At 47.1% G+C, this 22,499-nt stretch overlaps 1 protein-coding gene across 4 annotated transcripts in view; it reads left to right on the forward strand.

The window, feature by feature from the left end:
• Positions 1-20,448, forward strand: part of LOC130276715 (zinc finger and SCAN domain-containing protein 2-like) — a 114,067-nt gene extending 93,619 nt beyond the window's left edge. For 2 of the 4 annotated variants that reach the window (XM_056526484.1, XM_056526577.1), the window contains exon 9: positions 18,513-20,448. In XM_056526484.1, the coding sequence (XP_056382459.1) occupies positions 18,513-20,242 (1,730 nt within the window). In that variant the 3' untranslated portion in view covers positions 20,243-20,448. The remainder of the gene's footprint in view (positions 1-18,512) is intronic. The other 2 variants (XM_056526727.1, XM_056526662.1) reach the window with 1 other exon arrangement.
• The last annotated feature ends 2,051 nt before the right edge of the window (positions 20,449-22,499 follow it).

Consider the following 22,499-nt stretch of genomic DNA (forward strand, 5'->3'; position numbering starts at 1 on the left):
AACAGCTGGAGGCACCCCTGATTGGGAAACACTGACCTATACTATATACCACTATATAGTCCAACATGCTGGGATTTGTAGTTTTTGTTTGGGGCAGATGCTGAGCCACAGGCTGTATCAGGGCATGCTGGGAGTTGTTGTTTTGAAACAGCTGGAGGCACCCCTGGTTGGAAAACACTGACCTATACTATATAGTCCAACATGCTGGGAGTGGTGGTTTTGCAACAGCTGGAGGCTCACTGGTTGGAAAACACTGACCTATACTATATACCACTATACAGTCCAACATGCTGGGAGTTGTAGTTTTTGTTTGGGGCAGATGCTGAGCCACAGGCTGTATCAGGGAATGCTGGGAGTTGTAGTTAGTAACTAACTGAAACTCCGGAATTTGATTTAAAAAAAAGCGATCAAAAATGTAAACAAAAAGGATACTGTAAAAAACTACAGATGGGAGCGCAAAAAATGACCTCACACAGGCCAATATAGGGAAATAAAAAAGTTATAGGGGTCAGAATAGGGCAAAATATGTATCCTGTGATGTCACGCATATATACTTCATTATGCAAATTAGCATGGCTGGCATTTTTTGGGCAAGAAAGGTGGCGACCCTATGGATCAGTAAATGTTACTGTATTACCACAAAAAGAGACACAGGTCAAATCTGACAAATGGGGTCGAAATAGACCATTTAGGGGTTAAACAAAGAAAGCAATAACATTCGTTTTCAGAATTGTACCTAGTGATTGTTTCTTACAATAAAGTTGATTTAAAAAAAAAAATGTAATTAAACCTTTGAGTGGAGGTCACATGTTTCCTGTCCAGAGAGGAGCTCCAGTCTGCAACCCAAACAGAAAACCTTAAAGCAGCATACAGTCCTTCCTCTATAGACCCCGCCCCATCCTGTGACATCATTGTAGAGATCATGGGTACAATGTATTATCCTAGCAGTAAGGTAATTATATGGGGAGAAGGTTTGTTACAGTGTGTCATCCCACTAGTAAGGAGATTACATGAGGAGGAGGTTTGTTACAGTGTGTCACCCCAGTAGTAAGGAGATTACATGATGAGGAGGAGGTTTGTTACAGTGTGTCACCCCAGTAGTAAAGAGATTACATGAGGAGGAGGTTTGTTACAGTGTGTCACCCCAGTAGTAAGGAGATTACATGATGAGGAGGAGGTTTGTTACAGTGTGTCACCCCAGTAGTAAAGAGATTACATGAGGAGGAGGTTTGTTACAGTGTGTCACCCCAGTAGTAAGGAGATTACACGAGGAGGAGGTTTGTTACAGTGTGTCACCCCAGTAGTAAAGAGATTACATGAGGAGGAGGTTTGTTACAGTGTCACCCCAGTAGTAAGGAGTTTACATGAGGAGGAGGTTTGTTACAGTGTGTCACCCCAGTAGTAAGGTGATTACATGAGGAGGAGGTTTGTTACAGTGTCACCCCAGTAGTTAGGAGATTACATGAGGAGGAGGTTTGTTACAGTGTGTCACCCCAGTAGTAAGGAGATTACACGAGGAGGAGGTTTGTTACAGTGTGTCACCCCAGTAGTAAGGAGATTACATGAGGAGGAGGTTTGTTACAGTGTGTCACCCCAGTAGTAAGGAGATTACATGAGGAGGAGGTTTGTTACAGTGTGTCACCCCAGTAGTAAGGAGATTGCATGAGGAGGAGGTTTGTTTCAGTGTGTCACCCCAGTAGTAAGGAGATTACATGAGGCGGAGGTTTGTTACAGTGTGTCACCCCATTAGTAAGGAGATTACACGGGGAGGAGGTTTGTTTCAGTGTGTCACCCCAGTAGTAAGGAGATTACATGAGGAGAAGGTTTGTTACTGTGTGTCACCCCAGTAGTAAAGAGATGACATGAGGAGGAGGTTTGTTACAGTGTGTCACCCCCAGTAGTAAGGAGATAACATGAGGAGGAGGTTTGTTACAGTGTGTCACACCAGTAGTAAGGAGATTATATGAGGAGGAGATTTGTTACAGTGTGTCACCCCAGTAGTAAAGAGATGACATGAGGAGGAGGTTTGTTACAGTGTGTCACCCCAGTAGTAAGGAGATTACATGAGGAAGAGGTTTGTTACAGTGTGTCATCCCAGTAGTAAGGAGATTACATGAGGAGGAGGTTTGTTACAGTGTGTCACCCCCAGTAGTAAGGAGACTACATGAGGAGGAGGTTTGTTACAGTGTGTCACCCCAGTAGTAAAGAGATGACATGAGGAGGAGGTTTGTTACAGTGTGTCACCCCAGTAGTAAGGAGATTACATGAGGAGGAGGTTTGTTACAGTGTGTCACCCCAGTAGTAAAGAGATGACATGAGGAGGAGGTTTGTTACAGTGTGTCACCCCAGTAGTAAGGAGATTACATGAGGAGGAGGTTTGTTACAGTGTGTCACCCCAGTAGTAAGGAGATTACATGAGGAAGAGGTTTGTTACAGTGTGTCACACCAGTAGTAAGGAGATTACATGAGGAAGAGGTTTGTTACAGTGTGTCATCCCAGTAGTAAGGAGATTACATCAGGAGGAGGTTTGTTACAGTGTGTCACCCCCAGTAGTAAGGAGACTACATGAGGAGGAGGTTTGTTACAGTGTGTCACACCAGTAGTAAGGAGATTATATGAGGAGGAGATTTGTTACAGTGTGTCACCCCAGTAGTAAAGAGATGACATGAGGAGGAGGTTTGTTACAGTGTGTCACCCCAGTAGTAAGGAGATTACATGAGGAGGAGGTTTGTTACAGTGTGTCACCCCAGTAGTAAGGAGATTACATGAGGAAGAGGTTTGTTACAGTGTGTCATCCCAGTAGTAAGGAGATTACATGAGGAGGAGGTTTGTTACAGTGTGTCACCCCAATAGTAAGGAGATTACATGAGGAGATTTGTTACAGTGAGGAGGAGGTTTGTTACAGTGTGTCACCCCAGTAATAAAGAGATTACATGAGGAGGAGGTTTGTTACAGTGTGTCACCACAGTAGTAAGGAGATTACATGAGGAGGGGGTTTGTAACAGTGTGTCACCCCAGTAGTAAGGAGATTACATGAGGAGGAGGTATGTTACAGTGTGTCACCCCAGTAGTAAGGAGATTACATGAGGAGGAGGTTTGTTACAGTGTGTCATCCCAGTAGTAAGGAGATTACATGAGGAGTAGGTTTGTTACAGTGTGTCACCCCAGTAATAAGTAGATTACATGAGGAGGAGGTTTGTTACAGTGTGTCACCACAGTAGTAAGGAGATTACATGAGGAGGGGGTTTGTAACAGTGTGTCACCCCAGTAGTAAGGAGATTACATGAGGAGGAGGTATGTTACAGTGTGTCACCCCAGTAGTAAGGAGATTACATGAGGAGGAGGTTTGTTACAGTGTGTCATCCCAGTAGTAAGGAGATTACATGAGGAGTAGGTTTGTTACAGTGTGTCACCCCAGTAATAAGTAGATTACATGAGGAGGAGGTTTGTTACAGTGTGTCACTGTTCTGTGATACAGGCTCCTCCTCTTTCCCTCCAGCTGACCCAGTTGTCTCCTCTTCTCCTGAATGACCCCTAAGGATGGACAAGGACAGGAATGAGATGACAAAGAGAATATTACACTTCACCTTGGAGATCCTCCACCTGCTGACCGGAGAGGTGAGGTGACCCATCTACATTTCCACCATTGTTGTCCCCCATCTACATTTCCACCATGGTTGTCCCCCATCTACATTTCCACCATTGTTGTCCCCATCTACATTTCCACCATTGTTGTCTCCATCTACATTTCCACCATGGTTGTCCCCATCTACATTTCCACCATTGTTGTCCCCCATCTACATTTCCACCATTGTTGTCTCCATCTACATTTCCACCATGGTTGTCCCCCATCTACATTTCCACCATTGTTGTCCCCCCATCTACATTTCCACCATTGTTGTCCCTCATCTACATTTCCACCATTGTTGTCCCCCCATCTACATTTCCACCATTGTTGTCCCCCATCTACATTTCCACCATTGTTGTCCCCCCATCTACATTTCCACCATTGTTGTCCCTCATCTACATTTCCACCATTGTTGTCCCCCATCTACATTTCCACCATTGTTGTCCCCATCTACATTTCCACCATTGTTGTCCCCATCTACATTTCTACCATTGTTGTCCCCCCATCTACATTTCCACCATTGTTGTCCCCCCATCTACATTTCCACCATTGTTGTCCCCATCTACATTTCCACCATTGTTGACCCCATCTACATTTCCACCATTGTTGTCCCCCATCTACATTTCCACTATTGTTGTCCCATCTACATTTCCACCATTGTTGTCCCCATCTACATTTCCACCATTGTTGTCCTCCTGTTACGCCGAGCGCTCCGGGTCCCCGCTCCTCCCTGGAGCGCTCGCAACATCCTCGCAATTGCAGCGCCCCGGTCAGACCTGCTGACCGGGTGCGCTGCGATACCTCTCCCAGCCGGGATGCGATTCGCGATGCGGCAGGCACCCGCTCGCGATGCGCATCCCGGCTCCAGTACCTGACTCGCTCTCCGTCGGTCTTGTCCCGGCGCGCGCGGCCCCGCTCCCTAGGGCGCGCGCGCGCCGGGTCTCTGCGATTTAAAGGGCCAGTGTGCCGCTGATTGGCGCCTGGTTCTAATTAGTGTGTTCACCTGTGCACTTCCCTATATAACCTCACTTCCCCTTCCCTTCCTTGCCGGATCTTGTTGCCATCGTGCCAGTGAAAGCGTTTCCTAGTGTGTTCCTAGCCTGTGTTCCAGACCTCCTGCCGTTGCCCCTGACTACGATCCTTGCTGCCTGCCCCGACCTTCTGCTACGTCCGACCTTGCCACCACCTGCCAGCCGAATCGTGACAGTTGATCCGGCCATGGATCCCGCTGAAGTTCCTTTGCCAGTTGTCGCCGACCTCACCACGGTGGTCGCCCAGCAGTCGCAACAGATAGCGCAACAAGGCCACCAGCTGTCTCAACTGACCGTGATGCTACAGCAGCTATTACCTCAGCTCCAGCAATCATCTCCTCCGCCAGCTCCTGCACCTCCTCCGCAGCGAGTGGCCACTTCAGGCCTACGACTATCCTTGCCGGATAAATTTGATGGGGACTCTAAGTTTTGCCGTGGCTTTCTTTCACAATGTTCCCTGCACTTGGAGATGATGTCGGACCAGTTTCCTACTGAAAGGTGGCTTTCGTAGTCAGCCTTCTGTCTGGGAAAGCTCTGTCATGGGCCACACCGCTCTGGGACCGCAATGACCCCGTCACTGCCTCTGTACACTCTTTCTTCACGGAGATTCGAAGTGTCTTTGAGGAACCTGCCCGAGCCTCTTCTGCTGAGACTGCCCTGCTGAACCTGGTCCAGGGTAATTCTTCCGTTGGCGAGTACGCCATCCAATTCCGTACTCTTGCCTCCGAATTATCCTGGAATAATGAGGCCCTCTGCGCGACCTTTAAAAAAGGCCTATCCAGCAACATTAAAGATGTTCTGGCCGCACGAGAAATTCCTGCTAACCTGCATGAACTTATTCATCTTGCCACTCGCATTGACATGCGTTTTTCCGAAAGGCGTCAGGAGCTTCGCCAGGATATGGACTTTGTTCGCTCAAGGCGTTTTTTCTCCCCGGCTCCTCTCTCCTCTGGTCCCCTGCAATCCGTTCCTGTGCCTCCCGCCGTGGAGGCTATGCAAGTTGACCGGTCTCGCTTGACACCTCAAGAGAGGACACGACGCCGCATGGAGAATCTGTGCCTGTACTGTGCTGGTACCGAACACTTCTTGAAAGATTGTCCTATCCGTCCTCCCCGCCTGGAAAGACGTACGCTGACTCCGCACAAAGCTGAGGCAGTTCTTGATGTCAACTCTGCTTCTCCACGCCTTACTGTGCCTGTGCGAATATCTTCCTCTACCTTCTCCTTCTCTGCTATGGCCTTCTTGGATTCCGGATCTGCAGGAAATTTTATTTTGGCCTCTCTCATCAACAGGTTCAATATCCAAGTGACCAGTCTCGCCAGACCCCTCTACATCAATTCTGTTAACAATGAAAGATTGGACTGTACCGTGCGTTACCGCACGGAACCCCTCCTAATGTGCATCGGACCTCATCAGGAAAAAATTTAGTTTTTGGTCCTCTCCAACTGCACTTCCGAAATTCTTCTTGGATTACCGTGGCTTCAACGCCATTCCCCAACCCTTGATTGGTCCACAGGAGAGATCAAGAGCTGGGGTACCTCTTGTTTCAAGGACTGTCTTAAACCGGTTCCCTGTACTCCCTGCCGTGACCCTGTGGTTCCCCCTGTAACCGGTCTTCCTAAGGCTTATATGGACTATGCTGACGTGTTTTGCAAAAAGCAAGCTGAGACTTTACCTCCTCACAGGCCTTATGACTGTCCTATTGACCTCCTCCCGGGTACTACTCCACCCCGGGGCAGAATTTATCCTCTGTCTGCTCCAGAGACTCTTGCTATGTCTGAATACATCCAGGAAAATTTAAAAAAGGGGTTTATCCGCAAATCCTCCTCTCCTGCCGGAGCTGGATTTTTCTTTGTGTCCAAAAAAGATGGCTCCCTACGTCCTTGCATTGATTACCGCGGACTTAATAAAATCACGGTAAAGAACCGCTACCCCCTACCTCTTATCTCAGAACTCTTTGATCGCCTTCAAGGTGCCCACATCTTTACCAAACTGGACTTAAGAGGTGCTTATAATCTCATCCGCATCAGGGAGGGGGACGAATGGAAAACTGCATTTAACACCAGAGATGGACACTTTGAGTATCTGGTCATGCCCTTTGGCCTGTGCAACGCCCCTGCTGTCTTCCAAGACTTTGTTAATGAAATTTTTCGTGATCTCTTATATTCCTGTGTTGTGGTTTATCTGGACGATATTCTGATTTTTTCTGCCAACTTAGAAGAACACCGCCAGCATGTCCGCATGGTTCTTCAGAGACTTCGAGACAATCAACTTTATGCCAAAATGGAGAAATGTCTGTTTGAATGCCAATCTCTTCCTTTCCTAGGATACTTGGTCTCTGGCCAGGGATTACAAATGGACCCAGACAAACTCTCTGCCGTCTTAGATTGGCCACGCCCCTCCGGACTCCGTGCTATCCAACGTTTTTTGGGGTTCGCCAATTATTACAGACAATTTATTCCACACTTTTCCACTATTGTGGCTCCAACCAAGAAAAATGCCAATCCCAAGTCCTGGTCTCCCCAAGCGGAAGACGCATTTAAACGTCTCAAGTCTGCCTTTTCTTCTGCTCCCGTGCTCTCCAGACCTGACCCATCTAAACCCTTCCTATTGGAGGTAGATGCCTCCTCAGTGGGAGCTGGAGCTGTCCTTCTACAAAAAAATTCTTCCGGGCATGCTGTTACTTGTGGTTTTTTTTCCAGGACCTTCTCTCCGGCGGAGAGGAACTACTCCATCGGGGATCGAGAGTTACTGGCCATTAAATTGGCACTTGAGGAATGGAGGCATCTGCTGGAGGGATCAAAATTTCCTGTTATCATATACACCGATCACAAGAATCTCTCCTATCTCCAGTCTGCCCAACGGCTGAACCCTCGCCAGGCCAGGTGGTCGTTGTTCTTTGCCCGTTTTAACTTTGAAATTCACTTTCGTCCTGCCGACAAGAACATTAGGGCCGATGCCCTCTCTCGTTCCTCGGATGCCTCGGAAGTAGAGGTCTCTCCGCAACACATCATTCCTCCTGACTGTCTGATCTCCACTTCTCCAGCCTCCATCAGGCAAACTCCTCCAGGGAAGACCTTCGTTTCTCCACGCCAACGTCTCGGGATTCTCAAATGGGGACACTCCTCCCACCTCGCAGGCCATGCGGGCATCAAAAAATCCTTGCAACTCATCTCTCGTTTCTCTTGGTGGCCGACTCTGGAGACGGATGTTGGTGATTTTGTGCGGGCCTGTACTGTCTGTGCCCGGGATAAGACTCCTCGCCAGAAACCTGCTGGTCTCCTTCATCCCCTGCCTGTCCCCGAACAGCCTTGGTCACTGATTGGTATGGACTTTATTACAGACTTACCCCCATCCCGTGGCAACACCGTTGTTTGGGTGGTCGTTGATCGATTTTCCAAGATGGCACATTTTATTCATCTTCCTGGTCTCCCTTCAGCGCCTCAGTTGGCAAAACAATTTTTTGTACACATTTTTCGTCTTCACGGTTTGCCCACACAGATCGTCTCGGATAGAGGCGTCCAATTCGTGTCTAAATTCTGGAGGGCCCTCTGTAAACAGCTCAAGATTAAATTAAACTTCTCTTCTTCTTATCATCCCCAATCCAATGGGCAAGTAGAAAGAATTAACCAGGTCCTGGGTGACTATTTACGGCATTTTGTTTCCTCCCGCCAGGATGACTGGGCAGATCTTCTACCATGGGCCGAATTCTCATACAACTTCAGAGTCTCAGAATCTTCTGCTAAGTCCCCATTTTTCATGGTGTACGGCCGTCACCCTCTTCCCCCCCTCCCTACTCCCTTGCCCTCTGGTTTGCCCGCTGTGGATGAAGTGACTCGTGATCTTTCCACCATATGGAAAGAGACCCAAAATTCTCTTTTACAGGCTTCATCCCGCATGAAAAGGTTTGCCGATAAGAAAAGAAGAACTCCCCCCATTTTTGCGCCCGGAGACAAGGTATGGCTCTCTGCTAAATATGTCCGCTTTCGTGTCCCCAGTTACAAACTGGGACCACCCTATCTTGGTCCTTTCAAAGTCTTGTGCCAGATTAATCCTGTCTCTTACAAACTCCTTCTTCCTCCTTCTCTCCGTATTCCCAATGCCTTCCATGTCTCTCTCCTTAAACCACTCATCATTAATCGCTTCTCTCCCAAATTTGTTTCTCCCACTCCTGTTTCCGGCTCTTCTGACGTCTTCTCCGTGAAGGAGATTCTGGCCTCCAAGACGGTCAGAGGAAAAAAATTTTTCCTGGTGGATTGGGAGGGCTGTGGTCCTGAAGAGAGATCCTGGGAACCTGAGGACAACATCCTAGACAAAAGTCTTATCCTCAGGTTCTCAGGCTCCAAGAGGAGGGGGAGACCCAAGGGGGGGGGGTACTGTTACGCCGAGCGCTCCGGGTCCCCGCTCCTCCCCGGAGCGCTGTCAACATCCTCGCAATTGCAGCGCCCCGGTCAGACCTGCTGACCGGGTGTGCTGCGATACCTCTCCCAGCCGGGATGCGATTCGCGATGCGGCAGGCACCCGCTCGCGATGCGCATCCCGGCTCCCGTACCTGACTCGCTCTCCGTCAGTCTTGTCCCGGCGCGCGCGGCCCCGCTCCCTAGGGCGCGCGGGCGCTGGGTCTCTGCGATTTAAAGGGCCAGTGTGCTGCTGATTGGCGCCTGGTTCTAATTAGTGAATTCACCTGTGCACTTCCCTATATAACCTCACTTCCCCTTCCCTTCCTTGCCGGATCTTGTTGCCATTGTGCCAGTGAAAGCGTTTCCCTGTGTGTTCCTAGCCTGTGTTCCAGACCTCCTGCCGTTGCCCCTGACTACGATCCTTGCTGCCTGCCCCGACCTTCTGCTACGTCCGACCTTGCTCTTGTCTACTCCCTTGTACCGCGCCTATCTTCAGCAGTCAGAGAGGTTGAGCCGTTGCTGGTGGATACGACCTGGTTGCTACCGCCGCTGCAAGACCATCCCGCTTTGCGGCGGGCTCTGGTGAATACCAGTAGCAACTTAGAACCGGTCCACCAGCACGGTCCACGCCAATCCCTCTCTGGCACAGAGGATCCACCACCTGCCAGCCGAATCGTGACACCTCCATCTACATTTCCACCATTGTTGTCCCCATCTACATTTCCACCATTGTTGTCCCCATCTACATTTCCACCATTGTTGTCCCCATCTACATTTTCACCATTGTTGTCCCATCTACATTTCCACCATTGTTGTCCCATCTACATTTCCACCATTGTTGTCCTCAATCTACATTTCCACCATTGTTGTCCCCCATCTACATTTCCACCATTGTCGTCTCCATTTACATTTTCACCATTGTTGTCCACATCTACATTTCCATCATTGTTGTCCCCATCTACATTTCCACCATTGTTGTCTCCCATCTAAATTTCCACCATTGTTGTCCCCCATCTACATTTCCACCATTGTTGTCCCCCATCTACATTTCCACCATTGTTGTCCCCCATCTACATTTCCACCATTGTTGACCCCACATCTACATTTCCACCATTGTTGTCCCCATGTACATTTCCACCATTGTTGTCCCCCCATGTACATTTCCACCATTGTTGTCCCCCATGTACATTTCCACCATGGTTGTCTCCATCTACATTTCCACCATTGTTGTCCCCCATGTACATTTCCACCATGGTTGTCTCCATCTACATTTCCACCATTGTTGTCCCCTATCTACATTTCCACCATTGTTGTCTCCCATCTAAATTTCCACCATTGTTGTCCCCCATCTACATTTCCACCATTGTTGTCCCCCATCTACATTTCCACCATTGTTGACCCCACATCTACATTTCCACCATTGTTGTCCCCATGTACATTTCCACCATTGTTGTCCCCCCATGTACATTTCCACCATTGTTGTCCCCCATGTACATTTCCACCATGGTTGTCTCCATCTACATTTCCACCATTGTTGTCCCCCATGTACATTTCCACCATGGTTGTCTCCATCTACATTTCTACCATTGTTGTCCCCCCATCTACATTTCCACCATTGTTGTCCCCATCTACATTTCCACCATTGTTGTCCCCATCTACATTTCCACCATTGTTGTCCCCATCTACATTTCCACCATTGTTGTCCCCATCTACATTTCAACCATTGTTGTCCCCATCTACATTTCCACCATTGTTGTCCCCTATTTACATTTCCACCATTGTTGTCCTACCTACATTTCAACCATTGTTGTCCCCATCTACATTTCAACCATTGTTGTCCCCCATCTACATTTCAACCATTGTTGTCCCCACATCTACATTTCACCATTGTTGTCCCCCCATCTACATTTCAACCATTGTTGTCCCCACATCTACATTTCACCATTGTTGTCCCCCCATCTACATTTCCACCATTGTTGTCCCCATCTACATTTCCACCATTGTTGTCCCCATCTACATTTCCACCATTGTTGTCCCCATCTACATTTCAACCATTGTTGTCCCCACATCTACATTTCCACCAATGTTGTCCCCATCTACATTTCCACCATTGTTGTCAACATCTACATTTCCACCATTGTTGTCCCCATCTACATTTCCACCATTGTTGTCCCCATCTACATTTCCACCATTGTTGTCCCCATCTACATTTCCACCATTGTTGTCCCCATCTACATTTCCACCATTGTTGTCCCCATCTACATTTCCACCATTGTTGTCCCATCTACATTTCCACCATTGTTGTCCCATCTACATTTCCACCATTGTTGTCCCATCTACATTTCCACCATTGTTGTCCCATCTACATTTCCACCATTGTTGTCCCATCTACATTTCCACCATTGTTGTCCCATCTACATTTCCACCATTGTTGTCCTCCATCTACATTTCCACCATTGTTGTCCACATCTACATTTCCATCATTGTTGTCCCCATCTACATTTCCACCATTGTTGTCCCCATCTACATTTCCACTATTGTTGTCCCCCCATCTACATTTCCACCATTGTTGTCCCCCCATCTACATTTCCACCATTGTTGTCCCCCCATCTACATTTCCACCATTGTTGTCCCTCATCTACATTTCCACCATTGTTGTCCCCCATCTACATTTCCACCATTGTTGTCCCCCATCTACATTTCCACCATTGTTGTCCCCCATCTACATTTCCACCATTGTTGTCCCCCATCTACATTTCCACCATGGTTGTCCCCCATCTACATTTCCACCATGGTTGTCCCCATCTACATTTCCACCATTGTTGTCCCCCATCTACATTTCCACCATTGTTGTCCCCCCATCTACATTTCCACCATTGTTGTCCCCCCATCTACATTTCCACCATTGTTGTCCCCCCATCTACATTTCCACCATTGTTGTCCCCCCATCTACATTTCCACCATTGTTGTCCCCCCATCTACATTTCCACCATTGTTGTCCCCATCTACATTTCCACCATTGTTGTCCCCATCTACATTTCAACCATTGTTGTCCCCCATTTACTCTTTGTAGGTGAGGTCTCCAGAACTGACCCCAGTATTCCAGATGTGCTCACTAGAGCTCTATACAGGGGGCACAATCTCCTCTTTGTAGTGGGGGAGGAATACTGGGGTCCGTCCCCTCATTGTCTCTCTCCATACACAGGATTACACCATTGTGAAGAAGACATGGGGGAAGTGTGTGGCCCCCAGCAGCCATCTCCATGAGTCAGGAGGACGGAGCAGGGCCCGGGGCCCCATAATGGAGCCTCCACCTCTCTCACCGATACATGAGGAGAAGATCCTAGAACTCATCCACAGGATCACTGAGCTGCTGACTGGAGAGGTGACCCTGCTGGGACATTATACAGTAATGGAGGGGTCTGGTGATGATTAGAGAGGTGACCCTGCTGGGACATTATACAGTAATGGAGGGGTCTGGTGATGACTGGAAAGGTGACACTGCTGGGACATTATACAGTAATGGAGGGGTCGGGTGATGACTGGAGAGGTGACACTGCTGGGACATTATACAGTAATGGAGGGGTCTAGTGATGACTGGAGAGGTGACACTGCTGGGACATTATACAGTAATGGAGGGGTCTGGTGACTGGAGAGGTGACCCTGCTGTAATGGAGGGGTCTGGTGATGATTAGAGAGGTGACACTGCTGGGACATTATACAGTAATGGAGGGGTCTGGTGATGATTAGAGAGGTGACACTGCTGGGACATTATACAGTAATGGAGGGGTCTGGTGATGACTGTAGAGGTGACACTCCTGGGACATTATACAGTAATGGAGGGGTCTGGTGATGACTGGAGAGGTGACACTGCTGGGACATTATACAGTAATGGAGGGGTCTGGTGATGATTAGAGAGGTGACACTGCTGGGACATTATACAGTAATGGAGGGGTCTGGTGATGACTGGAGAGGTGACACTGCTGGGACATTATACAGTAATGGAGGGGTCTGGTGATGACTGGAGAGGTGACCCTGCTGGGACATTATACAGTAATGGAGGGGTCTGGTGATGACTGGAGAGGTGACACTGCTGGGACATTATACAGTAATGGAGGGGTCTGGTGATGATTAGAGAGGTGACACTGCTGGGACATTATACAGTAATGGAGGGGTCTGGTGATGATTAGAGAGGTGACACTGCTGGGACATTATACAGTAATGGAGGGGTCTGGTGATGACTGGAGAGGTGACACTGCTGGGACATTATACAGTAATGGAGGGTTCTGGTGATGACTGGAGAGGTGACACTGCTGGGACATTATACAGTAATGGAGGGGTCTGGTGATGATTAGAGAGGTGACACTGCTGGGACATTATACAGTAATGGAGGGGTCTGGTGATGACTGGAGAGGTGACACTGCTGGGACATTATACAGTAATGGAGGGGTCTGGTGATGATTAGAGAGGTGACACTGCTGGGACATTATACAGTAATGGAGGGGTCTGGTGATGATTAGAGAGGTGACACTGCTGGGACATTATACAGTAATGGAGGGGTCTGGTGATGATTAGAGAGGTGACACTGCTGGGACATTATACAGTAATGGAGGGGTCTGGTGATGACGGTATCATTGTGTGTCAGGTTCCTATAAGGTGTCAGGATGTGGCGGTCTATTTCTCCATGGAGGAGTGGGAGTATGTAGAAGGACACAAGGATCTGTACCAGGACATAGTCATGATGGAGGATCACCGGCTCCTCACATCACAAGGTAAGAGGAGACATGTAGATGCGGTATAGTAGTGATTACGTTAGCTGGCAGCTATGTTAAAGCCCTATTACCGTCATGTACTGTACATACACATGTGAGGGATCATACCATGTTGGAGCTCCTCAGGTTCGGCTCTATTATCATCTGTTGAAGCCATTTTCTTTGGACGTCCTTCATTATTCAACATCTATAGGGATTTATTTATTTGTTTATATATCCTTCATCATTTTTTATATACATGTACATATAGTAAAAGCACATGCTGCACACACGACCCTTCTCCTTTCTCCAAGAAGTCGCATTGGAGTAAGACCTGCCCCCTCAGCCAATGATTGTCCACAGCAGTGTCCCCTCTAAGCCAGTGATTGGTTAAGCAGGTAGGTCCGACAAATATGTTGAAGGCAAAGAGAATAGAGGAGCATCGAGGGGACCTGAAGGAACCACAGTAGGAGCTGGGGGGGGTGGGGTAGGGTAGGTAAGTGTTACAGCCTCTTTTTGTTTTGATTACCATTTTGTCATCTTCATGTGGTAGTCACCAGGACTGGATCTGTCAGAGTCGCTGATCACTTGTTGATTCCTTTTTTTCACTATGCGCCTAATTCATCCCGATCCACCTTATTCAGGTTTAGGTCAGGAGATTGTGGATAGCGTGTCATCTGAATCAATCTCTCTTCTTGGTGAGAAGCCTGGAGGTGCGTTTGGGGTCATTGTCCTTCTGGTTCTGCATAGAACAAGCCAGATGGCATGTCCCTGCAGAATGCTGTGGTAGCTGTGCTGGTTAGGGTTGCCTTGAATTTTGAATAAATCATGTTTTTTTTTTTTTTACCAGCAAAGCCCCCACCCACTCCGTCATCACACCTTCTCCTTCATTGTAAAACCACACACGCAGAAAACAACCACTCGCTTTTTTTAAGTCTCACAAAAAGAAGTGGTTGGAACCATAAATGTTAAATGTTGGCTCGTCAGACCAGAGCAGATCTCCACTGGTCTGATGCCCATTCCTAGTTCCTCAGTGGTGGCCTTGTTCTTCAGTAGTGGCCTTGTTGGTCTTGTTCCTCAGTGGTGGCCTTGTTGGTCTGGTTCCTCAGTGGTGGTCTGGTTAGTCTTGTTACTTGTTGGGCTTGTTCCTCAGTGGAGGCCTTGTTGGGCTTGTTCCCCAGTGGTGGCCTTGTTGGGCTTGTTCCTCAGGGGTGGCCTTTTGGTCTTGTGATGGTCATGTTCCTCAGTAGTGGCCTTGTTGGTCTTGTTCCTCAGTGGTGGCCTGGTTAGTCTTGTTCCTTAGTGGTGACAGCTTATTTCTCAGGGTGGTCTTGTTGGTCTTGTGACGGTTATGTTCCTTAGTGGTGGCCTTGTTGGGCTTGTTCCTCAGTGGTGGCCTTGTTGGGCTTGTTCCTCAGTGGTGGCCTTGTTGGGCTTGTTCCTCAGGGGTGGCCTTTTGGTCTTGTGATGGTCATGTTCCTCAGTAGTGGCCTTGTTGGTCTTGTTCCTTAGTGGTGGCATTGTTGGTCTTGTGGTGGTCTTGTTCCTCAGTGGTGGCCTTGTTGATCTTGTTCCTCAGTGGAGGCCTTATTGGTATTGTTCCTCAGTGGTGGCCTGCTTAGTCTTGTTCCTTAATGGTGACAGCTTATTTCTCAGGGTGGTCTTGTTGGTCTTGTGACGGTTATGTTCCTCAGTGGTGGCCTTGTTGGTCTTGTGGTGGTCTTGTGATGCTCATGTACCTCAGTGTTGGCCTTGTTGGTCATGTTCCTTAGTGGTGGCATTATTGATCTTGTGGTGGTCTTGTTCCTCAGTGGTGGCCTTGTTGGTCTTGTTCCTCAGTGGAGGCCTTGTTGGTCTTGTTCCTCAGTGGTGGTCTGGTTAGTCTTGTTCCTCAGTGGTGGCCTTGTTAGTCTTGTTCCTCAGGGGTGGCCTTGTTGGTCTTGTGATGGTTATGTTCCTCAGTGGTGGCCTTTTGGTCTTGTGATGGTCATGTTCCTCAGTAGTGGCCTTGTTGGTCTTGTTCCTTAGAGGTAGCATTGTTGGTCTTGTGGTGGTCTTGTTCCTCAGTGGTGGTCTTGTTCCTCAGTGGAGGCCTCATTGGTATTGTTCCTCAGTGGTGGCCTGGTTAGTCTTGTTCCTTAGTGGTGACAGCTTATTTCTCAGGGTGGTCTTGTTGGTCTTGTGACGGTTATGTTCCTCAGTGGTGGCCTTGTTGGTCTTGTGGTGGTCTTGTGATGCTCATGTACCTCAGTGTTGGCCTTGTTGGTCATGTTCCTTAGTGGTGGCATTGTTGGTCTTGTTCCTCAGTGGTGGTCTTGTTGGTCTTGTTCCTCAATGGTGGCCTTGTTGGTCTTGTTCCTCAGTGGAGGCCTTGTTGGTCTTGTTCCTCAGTGGTGGTCTTGTTGTGCTTGTTCCTCAGTGGTGGCCTTGTTGGTCTTGTTCCTCAGTGGAGGCCTTGTTGGTCTTGTTCCTTAGTGGTGGCCTTGTTGGGCTTGTTCCTCAGGGGTGGCCTTGTTGGTCTTGTGATGGTCATGTTCCTCAGTGGTGGCCTTGTTGGTCTTGTGATGGTCATGTTCCTCAGTGGAGGCCTTGTTGGTCTTGTTCCTTAGTGGTGGCCTTGTTGGGCTTGTTCCTCAGGGGTGGCCTTGTTGGTCTTGTGATGGTCATGTTCCTCAGGGGTGGCCTTGTTGGTCTTGTGATGGTCATGTTCCTCAGTGGTGGCCTTCTTGGTCTTGTGGTGGTGTTTTGCTGCTCATGTACCTCAGTGTTGGCCTTGTTGGTCTTGTTCCTTAGTGGTGACATTGTTGGTCTTGTGGTCTTGTTCCTCAATGGTGGTCTTATTGGTCTTGTTCCTCAGTGGTGGCCTTGTTGGTCTTGTTCCTCAGTGGTGGCCTTGTTGGTCTTGTTCCTCAGTGAAGGCCTTGTTGGTCTTGTTCCTCAGTGGTGGCCTGGTTAGTCTTGTTCCTTAGTGGTGACCTTGTTGGGCTTATTTGTCAGGGGTGGTCTTGTTGGTCTTGTGATGGTTATGTTCCTCAGTGGTGGCCTTGTGGGTCTTGTGGTGGTCTTGTGATGCTCATGTACCTCAGTGTTGGCCTTGTTGGTCTTGTGGTGGTCATGCTCCTCAGTGATGGCCTTGTTGGTCTTGTTCCTCAGTGGTGGCCTTGTTGGTCTTGTTTTTCAGTGGTGGCCTTGTTGGGCTTGTTCCTCAGTGGTGGCCTTGTTGGGCTTGTTCCTCAGGGGTGGCCTTGTTGGGCTTGTTCCTCAGGGGTGGCCTTGTTGGGCTTGTTCCTCAGGGGGGGAAAAAAGTCCAAAACTGCTGTTTTTTTTAATCATATGATATTTAAAAAAAAATGTATAAAAAGCAATTAAAAATCTCCATAAACGCAAAAGTGGTACCGATAAAAACTACAGATCATGGCGCAAAAAATGACCCTCATACATTCGCGTATGCTGAAATATGAGAAAGTTATAGGGGTCAGAATAGAGTTTCAAAAAGTTTGAGTTTTTTTAAAAGCCATACAGTAACAGAAAAGTGTGTAATCACGGGGATCATTTTAATCGTATTGACCCACAGAATAAAGAAAACGTCATCTTTACTGTACAGCGTAAAAACAAAACCTTTTAAAATTTGCTAAATTGCGGTTTTCCTTTCAATTTTCCCACATAAATAATATTTTTTTGGTTGCACCGTCCATTTTCTGGTAAACTTAATGATCTCATTACAAAGTACTATTGGTTGCGCAAAAAACAACAACAAAAATAAGCTTCATATGGGTCTGTGGATGGAAATATAAAAGTTATGATTTTTAGAAGGCGAGGAGGAAAAAACGAAAATGCAGTAAAAAAATGGTCTGTGTCCTTAAAGGGTTACTCCGCCCCTAGACCTCTTATACCCTATTCAAAGGATCCCCCCGACCTCTGTGAAGCACCTAGCGTTGTTTAGAATGCTGGGTGCGGGTGGCGGGGGTCATGACTTCACGACCACGCCCCCTCGTGATGTCACATCACACCCCATCAATGCAAGTCTATGGGAGGGGGCGTGGCAGCCACCACGCCCCCTTCCATAGACTTGCATTGAGGAGGCGTGGTGTGACATCACAAGGGGGGTGTGGCTGTGATGTCATGACCCCCGCCGTCCGTTCCGAACGCTGGGGCAGTGGAGTACCCCTTTTAAGGCAAAAATGGGCTGTGTCCTTAAGGGGTTAAAGTAAGGCTCAATTTGTGTTGTAGGCTCAGCTTACGAAATGCCTCAAACTACATGTGTGCGTTTCGAACCTAATCGACGCGTTAGAAGGCTAGAAGCAGCCACGCTGTAACCAGATGGGAGTCAATAGGGAAATATAAAACACCCACATGGCAATTTTTGTTTACTGTGACTTTTTAGGTTTTTTATTTATTTATTTTTTTCTGTTTTTCTTCCAATGGATTTTGATACGTTAAGAAAAAAAACCCAATAAATTGAAAGTGTACGTGGGTGTTTTTTTCTGGTGTGTTTTTGTTTCCCCTCCCCCCTTCAATGCTTCAATAAAAAAATCCCTGACAATCACATGACATGTAGTGAGCAAGACACAGGAGAAAATACACCACATTAAAAAAAATGCACACAAATGCCCACAATAACATACAGAGGGTATTTTTAAGTGGCCCAAAAAAAATGCCAAACAAAAATTTCTAAATCTTTTTTTTTTTTTTTCCCCAACAGAAAATCCCATTAAGAATTCTGAGGGAAACGTCATGTTATTCCTGAATGATAAAGGAGAAGATGGAGAGATCATGGAGCGCTCTTCAGGAGATGATGGAGAGATCATGGAGCGCTCCTCAGGACAAGATAGAGAGATCATGGAGTGCTCCTCAGGAGAAGATGGAGAGATCATGGAGCGCTCCTCAGGAGAAGATGGAGAGATCATGGAGCGCTCCTCAGGAGAAGATGGAGAGATCATGGAGCGCTCCTCAGGAGAAGATGGAGAGATCATGGAGCGCTCCTCAGGACAAGATGGAGAGATCATGGAGCGCTCCTCAGGAGAAGATGGAGAGATCATGGAGCGCTCCTCAGGACAAGATAGAGAGATCATGGAGCGCTCCTCAGGAGAAGATGGAGAGATCATGGAGCGCTCCTCAGGAGAAGATGGAGAGATCATGGAGCGCTCCTCAGGAGAAGATGGAGAGATCATGGAGCGCTCCTCAGGAGAAGATGGAGAGATCATGGAGCGCTCCTCAGGAGAAGATGGAGAGATCATGGAGCGCTCCTCAGGAGAAGATGGAGAGATCATGGAGCACTCCTCAGGAGAAGATGGAGAGATCATGGAGCGCTCCTCAGGAGAAGATGGAGAGATCATGGAGCACTCCTCAGGAGAAGATGGAGGGATCATGGAGCGCTCCTCAGGAGAAGATGAAGAGATCATGGAGCGCTCCTCAGGAGAAGATGGAGAGATCATGGAGCGCTCCTCAGGACAAGATGGAGAGATCATGGAGCGCTCCTCAGGAGAAGGCCTCCTTACCCCTAATGTCCATCCAGATCTATCCTATAATAATCCACCTAATCATGAGGAACCTTCTCCTGACCAACCACACATTGTTACCACAAGGACAGATCTGAAAGGGGGGGAATTGTTTAATTGTGGTGAACGTCAAAAACTATTTACAAAAACATTAGGTCTTTTTACATGCAGATTTCTCAAAGGACAGAGGCTATATCCATGTTCAGAATGTGGGAAATGCTTTAAATGTAAATCACATGTTGTTGTACATAAGAGAACTCACACAGGAGAGAAGCCGTATTCATGTTCAGAATGTGGGAAGTGTTTTGTAAGTCAATCAGATCTTAGAAGGCATGATAAAAGTCACACGGGACAGAAGCCACATTCGTGTTCAGAATGTGAGAAGTGTTTTGTAAATAAATCAGATCTTGTTAGACATGAGAGAAGTCACACGGGAGAAAAGCCTTTTTCATGTTCGGAATGTGGAAAATGTTTTACAAATTTAGCAGATCTTAATAGGCATGGGAAAGGTCACACAGGAGAGAGGCCACATTTATGTCCTGAATGCGGGAGATGTTTTATAAATAAATCAGATCTTCTTAGACACCAGAGAAGTCACACGGGAGCGAAACCCTACTCCTGTTCGGAATGTGGGAAATGTTTCGCAAGTCAATCAAATCTCATTACGCATAAGAGAATTCACACAGGCGAGAAGCCTTATTCGTGCTCAGAATGCGGGAAATCTTTTGCAGGCAAATCAAATCTTGTTAAACATCACAGAAATCACACTGGAGAGAAACCGTATTCATGTTCAGAATGCGGGAGATGTTTTGCGAGTACGTCAAATCTGGCTAAACATAAGAAAACTCACACAAACAAGAAGCTGAAGAAGCCACCCCCATCCTGCAGGAGATTACAAAGCAACATGGTGAAAAATTATACACATCCCATGTAGGTTTTTAAAAATGTTTTTATCTTTGACATGTGTTCAATGAATGTTTTTTCATTCATACTCTATATAACACGTTGCCCTATTTATATTGCAGTATTAATGCCCTTATTTTTGGTTATACTCTATATAAAATAAATGTTTATTTAGTGAAACTAAAGACAATTGGATTTGCATTGGTTTGTTATGGCGTAACTACAATGTCGGTTGATGTAGAAATGGTGCGCGGATAACACTGATCAATGCTCTACTATGGCAGGCTGTAGTAATGGAGCGCCGATAACACTGATCAATGCTGTGGTATGGCAGGCTGTAGTAATGGAGCGCCGATAACACTGATCAATGCTGTGGTATGGCAGGCTGCAGTAATGGAGCGCCGATAACACTGATCAATGCTGTGGTATGGCAGGCTGTAGTAATGGAGCGCCGATAACACTGATCAATGCTGTGGTATGGCAGGCTGTAGTAATGGAGCGCCGATAACACTGATCAATGCTGTGGTATGGCAGGCTGTAGTAATGGAGCGCCGTTAACACTGATCAATGCTGTGGTATGGCAGGCTGTAGTAATGGAGCGCCGATAACACTGATCAATGCTGTGGTATGGCAGGCTGTAGTAATGGAGCGCCGATAACACTGATCAATGCTGTGGTATGGCAGGCTGTAGTAATGGAGCGCCGATAACACTGATCAATGCTGTGGTATGGCAGGCTGTAGTAATGGAGCGCCGTTAACACTGATCAATGCTGTGGTATGGCAGGCTGTAGTAATGGAGCGCCGATAACACTGATCAATGCTGTGGTATGGCAGGCTGTAGTAATGGAGTGCCAATAACACTTATCAATGCTGTTGTATTGCAGGCTGTAGTAATGGAGTGCCATTAACACTGATCAATGCTGTGCTATGGAAGGCTGTAGTAAATGAGCACTGAAAACACTGATAAATACTATTCTATGGCAGCCTGTAGTAATGGAGCACTGATAACACTGATAAATACTATTCTATGGCAGCCTGTAGTAATGGAGCACCGATAACACTGATCAGTGCTGTTCTATGGTCACCTCCTATATTGCAAAAAAAATCTAGTAAAAGGTGCTCAGAAAGACCCATCAACACAAAAGTGGTACCGATGATAAAAACAGATGACAGCGCAAAACATGGTCCTCATACAGCCCCCGTATACGGGAAAATGAAAAAGGGGTCAGAAGAGGAGTATTTTAACCTCTTAACGACCACTGACGTGTATACATGTCAATGTGCTGATAAGAGTGTATGGCGCGGGCACCCGATGCTGCTAATAGCCAGCATGTGACCGGCTATTACCTCTTCTGCAGTCCGGTCCGTGGCTCTGTGATTGATAGAGTCTGACTGGTCCAGGCTCTATCAATCGAACGCACAGCACACAGATCAATGGAGTTCTATGGAACTACATTGATCTGTATGAGGAATCTGATGATTCCTCCTTAAAGTCCCTAAAGGACCAATAAAGTGTTTAAAAATAAAAAAAATATATATAAAACGTTTAACCCACATACATTAACCCCTTCCATATTAAAAGTTTAAATCACCCCCCTTTTCCCGAATTCCATATGAAAAAAAAATGGAATATGCAAACATAATAAAAATACATATTTGGTATCGCCGTGTGCGTAATTGTCCGAACTATTAAAAAATTACATTTTATATCCCGTATGGTGTACGGTGTAAACATAAAAAATACCAAACTCCAGTTTTATCGCATCATACCTCAGGAAAAATTTATAGGAAAAGTTCTAATATTTGTCCGAAACGCGTAGGCAACTACGCTCTGCCTGTATGTTATTAATTTGCATGCTTCAATAAAGTGGACTTTTACCTGCTGCTGTGGTGCCGTACGTATTTTTGTTTTGATGGGACTTTTTGATCGCCTTTAAAAACATTTTTTATGGTATTTCAAGTGACCAAAATATATATATATATATTTTTTTTTTTAACATATACACCATTGACTATGCATTTTCATTAAAGGGGTACTCCATCCCTAGATATATTATCCCCTATCCAAAGGATAGTGGCGTAACCCCTGCGATCTCCTTGCTGCACCAGGCGTTCTTTTAGAGCGTCGGGTTCAGTGCCAGAGGCTCGTGATGTCACGGCCATGCCCCCTCAATGCAAGGCTATGGAAGGGGGCGTGACGGCCGTCACGCCCCCTTCCATAGCCTTGCATTGAGGGGGCATTGGCGTGCCCTTATGAGCGGGGCGTGACAGTAACGTCACGAGCCTCC

This window comes from Hyla sarda, chromosome 1 (assembly GCF_029499605.1).
Source record: "Hyla sarda isolate aHylSar1 chromosome 1, aHylSar1.hap1, whole genome shotgun sequence".
NCBI lineage: Eukaryota > Metazoa > Chordata > Amphibia > Anura > Hylidae > Hyla > Hyla sarda.